General features: G+C 34.1%; 1 protein-coding gene across 2 annotated transcripts; it reads left to right on the plus strand.

Moving 5' to 3' along the window:
• The first annotated feature begins 1,108 nt into the window (after positions 1–1,108).
• LOC149477999 (uncharacterized) lies at positions 1,109–12,378 on the plus strand. 2 transcript variants are annotated; one of them, XR_016317490.1, is made up of 14 exons: positions 1,109–1,316; positions 1,486–1,620; positions 1,796–2,356; positions 3,554–3,687; positions 3,938–4,256; positions 4,844–4,977; positions 5,786–5,860; positions 6,340–6,469; positions 7,075–7,211; positions 8,098–8,209; positions 8,849–8,962; positions 10,065–10,178; positions 10,725–12,164; positions 12,214–12,378. XR_016317490.1 is itself a non-coding variant. In XM_089709840.1 (13 exons), the coding sequence occupies exons 1-13, from the start codon at positions 1,209–1,211 to the stop codon at positions 10,944–10,946; spliced, it is 2,295 nt and encodes a 764-aa protein (XP_089565966.1). In that variant the 5' UTR covers positions 1,109–1,208; the 3' UTR covers positions 10,947–12,378. The 2 variants fall into 2 exon arrangements, 1 of the variants encoding a protein (XP_089565966.1); XM_089709840.1 differs by having other exon boundaries at positions 10,725–12,378.
• The last annotated feature ends 3,746 nt before the right edge of the window (positions 12,379–16,124 follow it).

Consider the following 16,124-nt stretch of genomic DNA (forward strand, 5'->3'; position numbering starts at 1 on the left):
ATTCCGATATATTTGATAAGGTTTTTACTTGATATCAGCTTGATGTAAAATACAATCTATTTTCTATATTAAATCCATACTAATATTATAAATGCGAAAGTAACTCTGTCTGTCTGTCTGTTATTCAATCACGCCTAAACTACTGAACTACTGAATTTTGATACCCGAGAAAGGACATAGGCTAGGCTACTTTTTATCCCGGGAAAATGACGCGATCCCGAAAATCCCACGGGAACGAGAACTATGCGGGTTTTTCTTTGACTGCGCGGGCGAAGCCGCAGGCGGAAAGCTAGTAATATATAAAATTCTGGTGTCACAATGTGAGTTACCATACTCCTCCGAAACGGCTGAACCGATTATCATGAATTTTTGTGTGCCTATTGGTTAAATCTGAGAATCGGTCAATATCTATTTCTCAATGCCCATAGATATATTTCCATCTTTTTATTAACCACTAGATTTCCGCCCGCGGCTTCGCCCGCGTTTGCAAAGGAAAACCCGCATAGTTCCCGTTCCCGTGGGTTTTCCGGGATAAAAACTATCCTATGTGTTAATCCAAGTTACCCTCTATATGTGTGCTAAATTTCATTGTAATCGGTTCATTAGTTTTTACGTGAAAGAGTAACAAACATCCATACATCCATACATCCTTACAAACTTTCGCCTTTATAATATACTAGATTTCCGCCCGCGGCTTCGCCCGCGTTTGCAAAGGAAAACCCGCATAGTTCCCGTTCCCGTGGGATTTCCGGGATAAAAACTATCCTATGTGTTAATCCAAGTTACCCTCTATATGTGTGCTAAATTTCATTGTAATCGGTTCAGCAGTTTTTACGTGAAAGAGTAACAAACATCCATACATCCATACATCCATACATCCATGCATCCATACATCCTTACAAACTTTCGCCTTTATAATAGTATTAAGATTAAGATATTAGATTTCCTTACACATCATTCCACTGAAGAACTTATGAAGAAGCAAGTTTTATGTAAAATTACTAGTCACACATCACAACCACCGACAACCACATACAGTTTTTCATTTTAAAGTATGGCAATTTCGTAATTTTTAGTTATGATGACATTTGTCAATTCATTATTCACATTTGTCAAAATAGTTTACACAGACTGTAATTTTATTTTGAATCAGATAAAAATACTTAAATTTCACCATGAAATGATATTATTGAATGTAGCTATCAGCAATGTTTGAGCTAAAGGCGTGTGTGGTTTGTTTAAGTACAGCTGTAAAGTTTAATAACATTGACAGTGGTCCATTGAGACAAGAATATAATCTTATATCTGGACTAAAGGTATCATTTATTTTACTGGTATTTTAAACGTATATATTTTTAATATTTTATAAAATTAACTCAAAATACACCCATACTTAGAACATGTTATCTACTTCAATAATATATAATGGATTTTCAACTCAAAATGATCATTTTAAATTAGTGAAATAATTTTCTGTTTTTTCAGACACAAACTGGAAATGGTTTACCAGCATTTATGTGCATAGAATGCACAGCATATGTTAAGCGTTTTATAAAATTTCGGAATAAATGCCAAAGAGCCTACTATACTTTATTACAGCTATTGGAAACAAATAAACAGGTAATCATTACAAAGATAATGTTATGTTTTACTTTAGGATCTACAACCATGATCTTAATTTTCAATATTCAGTATATTTCGTTTTCAGAGGCACATTCAATGATAAAATGTTTGTGTTATCTTTTAAGTTTATTGCCTCCTCTATGTAGGTTATTTACGTAACTTTACTTTTCAGATAACTGAACCCTTACTCAATGAACTTAACAGAAAAAGGATAAGAGTGAATCCTACACTGTCATTCCTGGATACAAATAATCCAAAAGTAAAGTATGAAAATATTAAGTTTAAATGGGTGAAGGAGAGTCGGGTTCCCACACTTACAAGTGACATACCAACGTTACATTGTAGTACCATCTCAAATGATATAGAATTTGAAGTGCCAGCTAAAAGGGCCAAAATTGATATTGAAGTTATAAATAACGATACAACAGTAGAATCAAAAGATGAACAGGATCTTCAATTGAATAAAGACGATGCACATTCTGATGACTATTTCGACAACAATGAAATAGACAACAATGATGTTCAATGTTTTGATAATGACAACGAAAATGATGTGGATGGATCTAATCTCGATGAGGAGTATGCGACTGTGGTACCAATTACTATGAAAGAGGCAAAAGCAGTGGTTGAAGTGTATAAAATGTTTTCGCAAGGCAAATTTCAGTGTGAAGTGTGTAGCAAGGCCTATTATACTGAAGCTCGGTTGAAGATTCATATGAGGATGCATGATACAGTAAGTTGCTTTTATAAATTTACTAGCGACCCGCCCCGGCTACGCACGGGTGCAATGCTGATACTAAATACACTACAGAAAAACTGTGAACGTTGAATATAAAAACATAGCGGCCCGCTCCGGCTTGGCACGGGTATAAAATATATAGCGGGCGGCCGGCCGGTACCGCCGCAAACGCTACGTCCCGTAATTTTTAAATCTGTAATATCTTCGAAAATATTCACTTAAATCATACGGTGTAAAGGGCCATATATATCTAAATTTAATGAACAATGTATTCAAGGTATTTTATTGGTTAAGGATTAATGCTGTATTCGTTAAAATCGCTTCGAAAATTAGCCATTATTTGTCGTAAAAAGGAAATGACATAAAAAAGTTATTGTGGGTTATCCATAAGAGATAGACATATACCATCGCGGACTTTTCTGTAGACCTTTTCAATGTATATAATACTTAGTACATTATTTTGATAAAACTCGTAGGGTTCAGCCTGCGTTTGCAATGTAAGCGGAAAAAATGTAATTTTTTACGACATCTCATTAGAAACCTCAAAAATAACAGTACTTCTCCACTATTTAATGGATGTTATTATACATATATGATATAAACCTTCCTCTTGAATCACTCTATCTATTAAAAAAAACCGCATCAAAATCCGTTGCGTATTTTCAAAGATTTAATTAAGCGTACAAAGGGACATAGGGACAGAGAAAGCGACTTTGTTTTATACTATGTAGTGATAAAGAATAGAAAAAATTCGATCACGAGGCGGGACTCGAACCCGCATCCTTTCGCGCCATTCCGGGGCGGATGCCTGACCAATTCAGCCATTTGTGACCCGCCAGAGCAATCGAATTTATTCAATTCTTTCAGTTTTATGTGTCTAAGGGACACACCGCGCGCCAAACCGCGAAAGGATGCGGGTTCTAGTCCCGCCTCGTGATCGAATTTTTTCTATTATTTATAAATTTATATTTATAAAGCATTTGAATGCCATAAAAACAAAAATATCAATTTCATCTTTCTCTCTCTCTTTATCTATTAAGCTATAGGATTTTTATACTGCGATAAATGTAATATGTCAATATGTGTGTGTGTATTTTGTAACCAGCCAATCATAGTTCATATTTTAATTAATTAGAGGAATGGTGAAATGATTTGTTTATAAATTCTTAAGTTGAAATGTTTTCATTGTAGCATACAAGTGGTAAATTCTATTGTGACTTGTGTGGTTATTACTACAAGACTGAATTCCAACTCAAGACGCATATATCCGGAAAGCACATGTATAAGTATATTTGCAGAAAATGCCCTGAAGTCAGCTTTGATCGGTAAGTAATGTTACAAAAAACTTAAATGAGAATAAATAATTAAGTAATATGGTTTGAATTTAATATGATTTAATCTAAAAAATATTGTATAAATGACATTAAAGTACTTTTAAATTTTATCCCTTGAAAATTAAAATTATTTTGTCAAACATCTTACCTCTATATGTAATAGTAATGAATCGTTCCAAATTTCTTGATGTTTATTATCACTACATAGCCAATAACATACCTTTATTTGAACTTTTTGTAGCACTTCAGCAAAACAGCATTTCATATGGACTCACCTCCAAAAGGGATCTAAAAAGCATGCCAATTGGTACGAAACAAAGCCCTGTACGAAAGGCAAGAAACAAAAGAGCGTGCTTTCGTTACGACCAGTCAGAAAAACTAGAAAATTACCATCGGACTTCCCAGTTTACTCGCCCGTAAGTCAAGAGGAACAATATGAAATTGTCAATCAGAGACGTCTGTCGAAGAATTATTTAGACTCGGCTTTCAAGTGCAACCAATGCTTTAGAGGCTTCCGAGAGTCGAGTACTTATGAGAATCACATGAAGAAACATGACCCGGTATGAATCGATTTTTATTTCAAACTTACACCAATATATAGGTATAATCTGTAAAAAGTATAACCGCTATAATAACGTTACTTCGATAAAGCCGTTCTCAACTTTACGCTTAGCCTCAGAATACATAATAGTAGCTAAACGCTACAGAACGAACACTCTCCGCCTCCCGCCAAAATTAAACACTTACCTCACCCCGCACGATCATGCTATAAATGGGCCGCATTTTTCTACAAGGCCGATACGCAACGAAGATTGACAACATTAATTATATTGACTTAAAGTAATTTTATTATTTTGGATTTGTGATTATCGTTTTTCTTAGAAAATGGTTAGATATTGTCCTGTTTACGGGTGTATTTCATCAGAAAAACGCGAATTTTTTTTTACGCTAGTCACAAATGTGCAAAATCAACCATAAAGCGTTAACACACACATTTGCAGTCTCTACAGTGTGACTGTCAAAACGATAATTTTGTATGGAGTGTCCGGGGTGTGGCTTAGCTATACATTTGACGACTCATTTTTACTACATAGATTTCCTAAAACTCTATTTACCAGCTATAATAAAAGCATAAACATAATTTCAGAATATATCAGGCAAGTATCAGTGTGATGCGTGCAAGGTGTATGTAGTGAATCCGCGGCAAATGTACAAACACATGACAGTGAGCCATCTCTTTAAGTACTCTTGCCAATACTGCTCATATACTTGCTACAATCGGTAAGTTATGATTATTTTGTTATTACTATTATTTTGAAATGTGCTGTATCTAAAAAAAAAGAAACTTTTTGACAAGGAATTAGATTTTAGAGAAGCGGTTTATTGAATTTTCAATTGGAAGAAGGATAATCCGTAAATAAAGTATAATGCGGTAAAATTAGATCTTTCCAATCTAAATACATTCGTTAATTTTTTTTTGCATTGTAATATGAAACAAAGATATAATTGCTATAATGGTGTATAAATTATAAATAAATAAATAAATAAATAAAAAAAAAACACTTTATTGTACAATGCACAGATATACAATACAATAATATACAAAAAGAATCTTCACCGTACAAATTGGCGGCCTTATCGCTTTGAAGCGATTTCTTCCAGGCAACCTTGGGATATAGGAAAATGAAAAGATTGAAAAAGGTAGATAGTGCATATACGAGGAGTGAATACAAATAAATATAATAGATATGAGTAAGTTATAAAATTACATATAACATAAGAAAGAAAGAAAACGTGCAGAAGAGGATATATAAAAATTTCAAGTAGAGAAATAGGTAAAACAGAACAGATACAGAATGACTATGAGGACAGATAATATTTTTTAATTGCAGCTTTAAAACTATTCAAAGTTTGCGCTTGCTTTATTGCGGTTGGTAGGGAGTTCCACAATCTTACGGCTTGCACGGTAAAAGATGAATCATAAAATTTGGAGATGTGAGCAGGCATACAAAGCGTAAGATTGTTAGAGGAGCGCAAATTACATTCATGAGACGAGCCCATAAATATAATATAAGTGTATAATTTTCAGGGGACAAGCAAAACTCCACTACAGATGGCATAAAAATGTAACCTACTCATGTCCACATTGCAAGAAGGAATTTGTGTAAGTTTTAAATTTGTATATCTATACTAATATTATAAAGCTGAAGAGTTCGTTTGTTTGTTTGATCGCGCTAATCTCAAGATCTACTGGTACGATTTGAAAAATTCTTTCGTTGTTACATAGCCCATTTATTGAGGAAGGCTATAGGCTATATGTATATCATTACGCTAAGACCAACAGGAGCGGAGGGTGAAATATATAATATGTTTGTAATGTTGTTCTTTTTGCTACAAATTAGCTATGAATCATACACGAACATTCGTTATAGTTTGAAACTTTGAAAAAAAAAAGACGTGTGGCACTCGGGGACTGCCGCGGTAAAGCTATTGCATAGCATGCCTCCGTGTTCGTCGGAGTGGAGAGCGTGAGGTTTTTTCGTTACGGAATTTCTCGAATCGGTCCCCGCGCTCAAGGCCCGCGATAGAAGCTATGCAATAGCTTAATAAATTTCGTTTTTAATATAAATATTTTTTTTATAGCAAAGCGTCAACGCGCTTAACACACATACGCATAAAACACCCGTCGACGTTTATATGCACTTTATGTGGGCACAGCTTCGTGAGCGAGACTGGACTGTATTGCCATAAGAAAATCGTGCACACTAAAGAAGTATGTTTTTTTAATACTTTTCTGTGTTTGTAATTAATCTGTGATTTGATAAAATGAAGGAATTGTTGTCCATGTTTTTTTTTGTTATATTTTCCTCATTGCATATGATAGTGATTGCAATATTTTTTTTTTTTAAACATTACCATATATCTGTAACCTATCTGTAACCAAATGAACTCTGTAACTATATTGTAACCAAATGAAAAAAGATAAGTAAGTTACGGACTCTACTTACATAGAAAATGCGTGGAACATTTGCTCAAATACTAACTTATACTTACATATTATGTATATTTCTAATCAACCTAATACCCTCATATATAAATCTCTTTTATACAAAATAAAAAAAAACCTGTATTTACCTTTTTGAAGGGAAACTTCTTTATCGGGGTTGGAAAAAAATTTAATGTAACATTTTTTCGTTACGCGTAACATTTTTCCGTTACGCGCCATCTTTTTCTTAACCCTACCACGCGTGATTCGGCGTATTTCTGTAAAGTTGCATATAGTAAATTATTTTTTGAAAAATAAGGTCATAAAGAAGTTTCACTACTTACGTGTGTACACTAGGACACGCACACATTTTTTATATTATATTTCTCCAGGAAATAGAAGCCAGCGAGCGACAAGAGATAGAACCGAACAGCACTCTGTATTGCGCCGAGTGTGCGCTACAATTTCACAACGAAGCTGCATTTGCGACGCATTTTGGCAGCTCTAATAAACATGCTGAAACTAATCTGTGAGTAATATTATATTTTTAGTTTATTTCTGTAGACAAAAATTTACTTATAAAACTTTATTGCCTTAGGCAGTTGATAATAATAAGTGTTGAAATTGATATTTTTGGTTTTATGGCATTCAAATGCTTTATAAATATAAATTTATAAAGAATAGAAAAAATTCGATCACGAGGCGGGATCCACGGGGATGTTTTAATTACTTTCAACAAAATGAGGGTAGTTTGATATCAAGTTATAATACAAGAATAATATTGCAATTTTTAGCTTTGTCACATATTAGCTTTCCAAATCCTAAAAATCGTAAATTAGCTGTGTGTTGATTTGTATAATTTGATGTCCAACTACCCTCATTTAGTTAAAAGCCATGAAAACTCTGATATTTAGTTTTATAGCATTCAAATGATTTATATATGAGAAATTGTTATGCCATGCCGAGGCGCTCCAGTAAATACCTAAATAAATACCTAATACCTAAATACCTAATTATCAGTCATGAAGACTTGAGATAGTTTATTATTATCAACTGCCTAGCGCCATAAAGTTTTTTTAGCAAGAAGGATAACCTCATCCGTACAATAGTTAACGTGTGATCATAGAACAGAATTATTTATTTATTTATTTTATTTGAAACACTTAATTCTGCTGCCAACATAACAATAGTAGGAACAAGAAGCTTATATCTAATACACTGGAGATTTCAGTATTTTTTATCCCTTTCACACCAACTTGCCAAGTTAGGTGTGAAAGGGATAAAAAAACATACAGACGTAATTCAACGTCATATTTTCTTGTTACAAGTTAATGTTCATACTGAAATCTCCAGTGTATTAGATATAAGCTTCTTGAGTAGGAACAATAAAAACTGAATTAAGTAATTACTTTCAGATCAATAAAGCCAGTGAAAGCTAAGAGCGACAGAAAATCCCGCGGCCGACCGAGGCGTTCCAACTCTAACATACTCAACAACGGCATGGCTACACCTAGTCATTGTGAAATTGTAAGTTTTTAAGCTATTGCATAGCTTCTATCGCGGGCCTTGAGCGCGGGGACCGAATCGAGAAATTCCGTAACGAAAAAACCTCACGCTCCCCACGGGGACGGGCGCGGAGGTGTGGCTTGAAGGCATAGCATGCAATAGCTTTACCGCGGCAGTCCCCGAGTGTCACACGTCTTTTTTTATAAATATCCTTTTATTCTTTTGGTTTTACGGTTATGCATAAGAAGAATTTAAAAGTATTCTGAGGTGAAACTTCTTTACGGCTGTGCTAGCGTCTAGCACCGTAGCGGTCTAACCGGTCTCTTAGTGCCAGAAATATCTTAGGGAGCCTCCTCTTAATAGGCCGTTGTGAAACCGTTAGTCGACAAAATTAAAACATAGTATAAAAATAATAAAAAAAGACGTGTGGCACTCGGGGACTGCCGCGGTAAAGCTATTGCATGCTATGCCTTCAAGCCACACCTCCGCGCCCGTCCCCGTGGGGAGCGTGAGGTTTTTCGTTACGGAATTTCTCGATTCGGTGCCCGCGCTCAATGCCCGCGATAGAAGCTATGCAATAGCTTAAAACATAGTATAAAAATAATAAATAACCTTCTATAATAATAATAAAAAAAACTAAACTACAATTAATATTTTCAGTGCAAAAAGTTCCTATCGAACGACGTGCAAGCCCGCAAACACTATGAGTCTGAACATCCCGGCACTGATTTCCTCAAGCGGTACATGTGTGATATATGCGGACATACTACACGAGTAAGTTATTTTTTGACGTCTTATAATTCGATAGAGCCGGCTGCACGCACGAAAAAACATGACTCATGCGGCGTTACCTCGCTCTGAGGCGTTCCATGTAAGGCTTGAAGTGCAAGCGAGAGCGCGGAACGAGCGACAAAGAAGCACAATCGGACGTTGTCACGTTCAACTATCGTCAGTAAACCGACTTTACAGACAACCAATTTTTTTTTAATAATATAGCGAAACTAGAGTAATGTGTGTTTATTTATTTTAGTAAAGCAAAAACATGTGTAACACGCAATTTATGATTCTGAAGTTAACTTAGTTTTGTGTTGAAAAAGACTATATTTTTTCCTATAAGAAAAATCAATTTCCATTTATCATATTATAATTTTTGAAAAATTTGTGCTACTTTTTTTGTAGACAGTTACTTACTTCAAGGAATATAATAAAAAAAGAATTATCGAAATAGGTTCAGCCGTTCACACGTGATGCCGTGACAACGCGAAACGGGTTTCATTTTTATATATATAGATATAGATAAATAATTTATATATATACTAGCGGTCCGCCCCGGCTTCGCCCGTGGTACATATGAAAAATAGATGTTGGCCGATTCTCAGACTTACCCGATATGCACAGAAAATTTCATGAGAATCGGTCCACCCGTTTCGGAGGAGTATGCAGACTAACATTGTGACACGAGAATTTTATATATAAGAAGATGTACAGGGTGTCCCACTATCGGTATACTAAGCGCGAAGGGACTATTAGTTTTGCATACACTGATAACGTAAAAAATACTTAAACAACAAAATTACACCAACATTTTTTTGCTAAATTTTTCCTTAAAATTCATGTTTTATTCTTTAGCTTCGCGCAGCCGGCATATACCGCTTCGCTAATGTGAGCATTTTGTCTATGAAAACATAATCTTAAACGATAGCTCTCGTGCTGGTGGCAAAGTTGGGTGGGTTGCTTGTTATGGGTGTACACATAGTGTTTTAAGAATTCATATTAAAAAAAAATGCGTCCGGAATTTTATAAGTATTTTTTACGAACTCAGCGTATGCAAAGCTAACTATAACTATAACTATCTATTTACGATTGTAACTTGCAGCAACACGCAAACCTAATGGTGCACATGCGAACTCACACGCTTGAGAAACCGTACGCGTGCCCGCACTGCGAACGGCGATTTAGCATGCCCAGCAATAGAGATCGACATCTTGTGGTTAGTAATCATTTATTAATAACTAGGTTCCCGCCCGCGGCTTCGCCCGTGTTTTCAAAGAAAAACCCGCATAATTCCCGTTCCCCTGGGATTTCCGGGATTGCGTCATTTTCCCGGGATAAAAAGTAGCCTATGTCCTTTCTCGGGTATCAAAATATCTCTATAAGTACCAAATTTCATGAAAATTGGTTCAGTAGTTAAGGCGTGATTGAGTAACAGACAGACAGACAGAGTTACTTTCGCCTTTATAATAGTAATATTAAGATATAGATTTAATATAGTTTCAAAACACGCTTAAACTCATCAAATTATTGTATAGTAACCAATCCTTGATAAATTGACAAAGTTTGAATTAAATCTGTCCGTTTAAAGTAGGTCAAAATCGACTCTAATGGAGTCAGTTACATATAAAACAGATGAAGCTAATAAGTGATTAAATCCATATCAAATACTATCAAACTAAATCTATGATTTTTTGTCTTATTGTCTATCTATTCTAATTTATTCTTTCACATTTATAAGCACATTTAATACTTAAATTTTAAGGTACACACCGGCGAAAAACGCTTCCAATGTGAGCATTGCAACCGTCGCTTTTCGCAAAGCAGTGCGGTCAAATTGCACATACAAACCGTCCATCTTAAGATACCCTACGCTCCATGGGACAAGAAGAATAGAAAAAGGAAGAAAGACACAGCAGCCGCAGTCACACTGCAGAAACAAGAGACACAGAGCGAATATATTAATGCGTATATGTTTAATTTGTAAAATAAAAAGACGTGTGGCACTCGGGGACTGCCGCGGTATAGCTATTGCATGCTATGCCTTCGAGCCACACCTCCGCGCCCGTCCCCGTGGGGAGCGTGAGGTTTTTCGTTACGGAATTTCTCGATTCGGTCCCCGCGCTCAAGGCCCGCGATAGAAGCTATGCAATAGCTTAATTATAATGGATTTGATAATTATTTTGATATGGGAAAAAATTACATGAGAATTGGAAGAATTTATGTTTGTTGGTCACTCTTGACCATTTTTTTCGTTTTAATTTGTCAAATTTATTTATGTATTGCATTTAACCCATTGAGCCCCGAGCGGCCCGATCTGACCACGACACAATAGATTTTCTATTGATTCTGTGATTCCGGGGGCTGAGTTATTAATGGTATAGAAATAACAAGAATAAATGTTTCGAATTGATGGTATATGTGGTATGTATTTCTTGTTTGTATGTCTACTTTTTAATATAATAAGACTAAGCCGGTTTCTAATGCTGCTTTCTGACGACAGATTCACTAATAGACTTTTTGACACTTGATACAGTTTCCATACATTATCTCAAATTTGTTTCTGACAGTTAAGACAAAAAAATATACCCTGAAATGAGGAAACCGGTCATAAATATAGCTAGAGTTAAGATCTGGAATTAAATTAGACAACTATTTATTGCATATATAAGAAATATTATAAAAATGGATGTTCTTATGTTTGATAAAAAAAATGTGTGTGTGTACTGGTGTACACACGTAAGAAGTGAAACTTCTTTATGACCTTATTTTTCAAAAAAATAATTTACTATATGCAACTTTACAGAAATACGTCGAATCACGCGTGGTAGGGATAAGAAAAAGATGGCGCGTAACGGAAAAATGTCACGCGTAAAGAAAAAATGTTACACTAAATTTTTTTCCAACCCCGATAAAGAAGTTTCACTTCAAAAAAGAAATAAAATTTTGGTAATGAAGTATGTAAAGAATGAATTGGATGAGATTGTACATATAAAATATTTTTTTTTGTCTGCTATTTATAAAGAAAATTGGAAGTAAATTTCTGTCTGTTATGCATTAAGGAAATAGGATAAGAAATGTAAATAATATTTTTGCTACCTGTGAAAATATTTCTATATGCCAACCCTTTGAGGATGCGCATTATTTTCGAGTTTACTGAAATCAAATTACTTGACTTAATAAACTTTAAACATAATATTCTTATGTTTTAAGTTTTAAATTAGGTCTTTTCTGTCTAAGTTGAGACAGAAAAGACCTAAGGTTTTTTCTGTCTCATAAATCATAATATTCCCTATTCCATATTTCTTTACAATAGATAAAGAGCACACTCCATGTAATTTGTGTTTTATGCAACTATTTGTAAGGATGCTGTAAGTAATTAGCTTTAAAGTTTTAGATTGACTGACTGGATTTATAAATGTTTACTAGCTGTTGCCCGCGACTTCGTCCGCGATTACGTCGTTTTTCGTCATTCTTCGTTTAAAAAAATACGTGACACTTTATTTTTGAATGTTCTTAATTGCCTCTTATAAAATTTAACTAAATTAAAATTGAACACTGATAAGAAAATCTTAAAATCGGAGGAAATCGAAAATCTGAGGAAAACATGAATGAATGTGATTTAAATTCTACATTACTTAGTATTTCAAATAATAATCTAAATTAAATGTAGATTAACAGTTTGAGCGCACCGTTATAGAATATATTGTACCTAAGTATTAAATTACGTTAGTTTACATAGTAACAAAACAAAAACACGATGACTTTCTTTCGCGCTCGGTACCACAAACTAAGCATGTTAATGGTACGTGGCCCGCGTCACTTGACCCCCCGCGAGTTCCCCTCCGTTGCTATGCGAAAATACATTCGTCGCCCTGCTGTAGAAAAAATTGTAATACTGTGGCCTGGGCGTTATAACACGCCCAAGAAGTTCCTGAGTGCCGATAGACGTCCGTCTATCTATTCTTGCAAATAAATATAATTTGAATTTGAATTTGAATTTGAATTCTAATGTCGATTTAAAACTGCATACATACGAATTAACCTGATGAAACATGTTCTAAAATTGTCCTTACTCCACTTTAAAGCATTACAAAAATAACATACTACGTTAATATCGCCTATACAGAAGATGATCTGTAATCAATTGTGAGGTTATAAGCAAACCCACTTTTATATTTGTCGGACCCCACCACCGAATTCGTAGATTGATCTTCTATGTTTACCTCTAATCTAAGTCATTAAGACTATGTCGAAATCTGTCTGCAGTAAGAGGGGCCTCTCGCTATTCATCCGTTTCCAGAGACCGAATAGTTTCAATTCTTAATCTTTCATTAAACAAACTTATTAATCGTTTTTGTCTCAATTAATTGTAATATTCGCGTCCTTACTCTAGTCATTGCTTATGCTCATGTTCATCTTCAAGAGATCGAATAATATTATGGTGCACCCTATCATTTGTCAAACGGTCTTCATATTGAGTAAAAGTTTCAGATTCTCGAGATAAAATATGACGGCCGTGATCAGCTGTGAGACATTATACCCTCTCAGTGAAGGTTTCGGTCTCACGGGATAGTACATGCCGTTCGCGGTCAGCTGTGAGCCGCAATTCTCGTTGTGAAGCGGTTTCAGGTTCTCGGCATAACACATGTTGTTTTCGGCCTATAGTAAGCCTCTTACCTCTAACGATTCTTGAGAACTCTTATTTCTCATTTTCTTAGCTTTGCTCGATTTTCGAGATAAAAATTTTTTAGGTGGCACTGATGCATGAAAATAAAAATTGAGTTGAAACGGACTGAGAGTGTTATAGACAAATATAATCAGAAAGCTTCAAACTCCTAAGGCCTAAGCTATCGGAAGTTACCCGTGTTATTGTGAGTCAACTATAAAAGATATACATTTATGATGTCGGGAGATATTTTTTATATAATAAGGAGAACATTTCTTTCATACAATATGATTTCTGTGTAGCTTTAACTCTACTTTTACTGCTCTGCTCAGGAATATGTAAAATAATTGTACCAAGTTTCGTTTAAATCCGTCGAGTAGTTTTTGTTTCTATAACGGTTATACGGACAGACAGACGGACAAAAATTTTACTGTTTGCTTCGTTGGCATCAGTGTCGATCCCTAATCACCCCGTGATAGTTATTTAGGAAATATATTTCATGTACAGATTTAATATAAGTATACATAATATATTTAGATTCCAATTTCCATGTAACGTTAAATTCGACTATACAATAACTAACAGACAACGCAGGTTACTCTCGTTTCCGTAAGTTGAGGCGGCTACATATTCGGTCCTCATAACATCACTTTTAGTGAACGAAACGACAGCGCGGTTTAATTCGATGCCAATACCATCAGAAAAAAGGAAATATTTTTAATTGTGAAAAAATATTATGATTTACACTATTAACACTATTTTAATATAAAATATATGGCTGTGAGTGTGTAAAAATAAATCCAGCTAGTTTCACATCACACTTATGTTTATAATTAGCTATACGACATGAAAATATACATATTAATTACCAAGCAATAATCATACAGGTAAATACTGAACAAAAGTATTAACAGTCAAAGTTTATTTTTACTAACATTTAACAACATGTAAATGATGAAGAAATAATAATTATCAACGAACTAACCTTTTCTATAATACTTAACACAGCACATTTTTTAAATTATCTTGCTCAACTCTGCTCAAAAATTTGAGGGTTTTGTTGGAACTTTAATGTGTCAAAACTATATCTAAACTACGATACAACTTGCATGCGGAAATGCTCATTACAATCTGTGAATTTAAAGAATAACTAACAACATACTATTCACTTTTATTGAGCTGATGAATATCTTTTGCCTGGAAAATCACCGCCGCCTAATAAATATACTGTGTTCTTATAAAATCGTAACATAATTTCTTTTATCTACTAAATTTTAATAAATAAGTTCTCTTTGTTATTTTCATCTAAAAATGAGCTTGAGCTTATATTAGGCAAAAGTATACATTAAAATTTCAGGACTGCGCTTGGAAAATATGCCTACGGGTTATTAATAGAGAAATGATACACAATAAAGTTATGTTGGTTCCATTTTATTTATAAAATATAATGAAAATGGGCAAATATAAAACATATTATGTAAAATGATTAAAAATAAATAAATGAAGCAACTACGATTCAAAGAAAACATCTTTTTCAGTGTGAAAATGCTCTATGCAATCCTGGATGATGAGTATATCATGTACTCTCATCCCAGTACGGTCGATAGCCATAACGATAAATATTATAATCAGATAACAGCAAAGTCAGAATAAAAATCATAACTTGTACAGTTGTGAGTGCAAAATTTATGTTTCATTTGGTAATAACATTTTTTTCGGTACTAAAACGTAGTACTTTGATATGTGGTTGGCTGCCCCTTCTCTCCTTCCTGAAAAATATCCTCCAAAATTACCCGAGATACTTCCAATGATTGAACCATACGTTGGACATTAACTTCAGTCAAAAATTGACGAAGCGGATGATTACTAATTTCCACTTAATCCTCGCTGCCACTATCTTCATCATCAAATCATCAATTTTCAAGTGGTGTTGTAAAATTGTCAGCAGAAATCGTCTTCCAAAGGCGATATAATTTTATGAACATTGAATCTGTAAATAAAAAATCAAAAGTTAACTGTAAATCTATAAAAAAACCTACTTACAAATAAAATTTTATCAACAAACTACTGTTCCCAACGCACCTCAAAATCTTGTAAAAGTCAAAAAGAATTCATCATTTTATTATTTCATTCTAAAAGTGTAATATAAAACCTTTATAAAACCAATAAAAATGTTGTGTGGTTTTATGAAACCACGGTAAAAGTGAAACTTAGGCACAAAATTATCGTATTTGTACGATAATTATCGTACGGTTCGACCGTCACGCGACATGCGCTACACAGACCAAAAAGTTTGAGACGATGTAATAAAAGTTTCACTTTAAAAAACATGAATTGCTATCATTATCATTATAAATAATAAATACCTATAAAAGTAACAACTTACCTTTTGTGGGAACGCATGGTGAAAATTCACAAAACACAAAGATTGAATTTGATATTTTTGGTTTTATGACATTCAAATGCTTTATAAATATAAATTTATAAATAATAAAT

The sequence above is a fragment of the Colias philodice genome, chromosome 23 (assembly GCF_061535455.1).
Source record: "Colias philodice isolate Cphi_HAF_F1 chromosome 23, ilColPhil1 Martin Lab GWU primary, whole genome shotgun sequence".
Classification (NCBI taxonomy): Eukaryota; Metazoa; Arthropoda; class Insecta; order Lepidoptera; family Pieridae; genus Colias; species Colias philodice.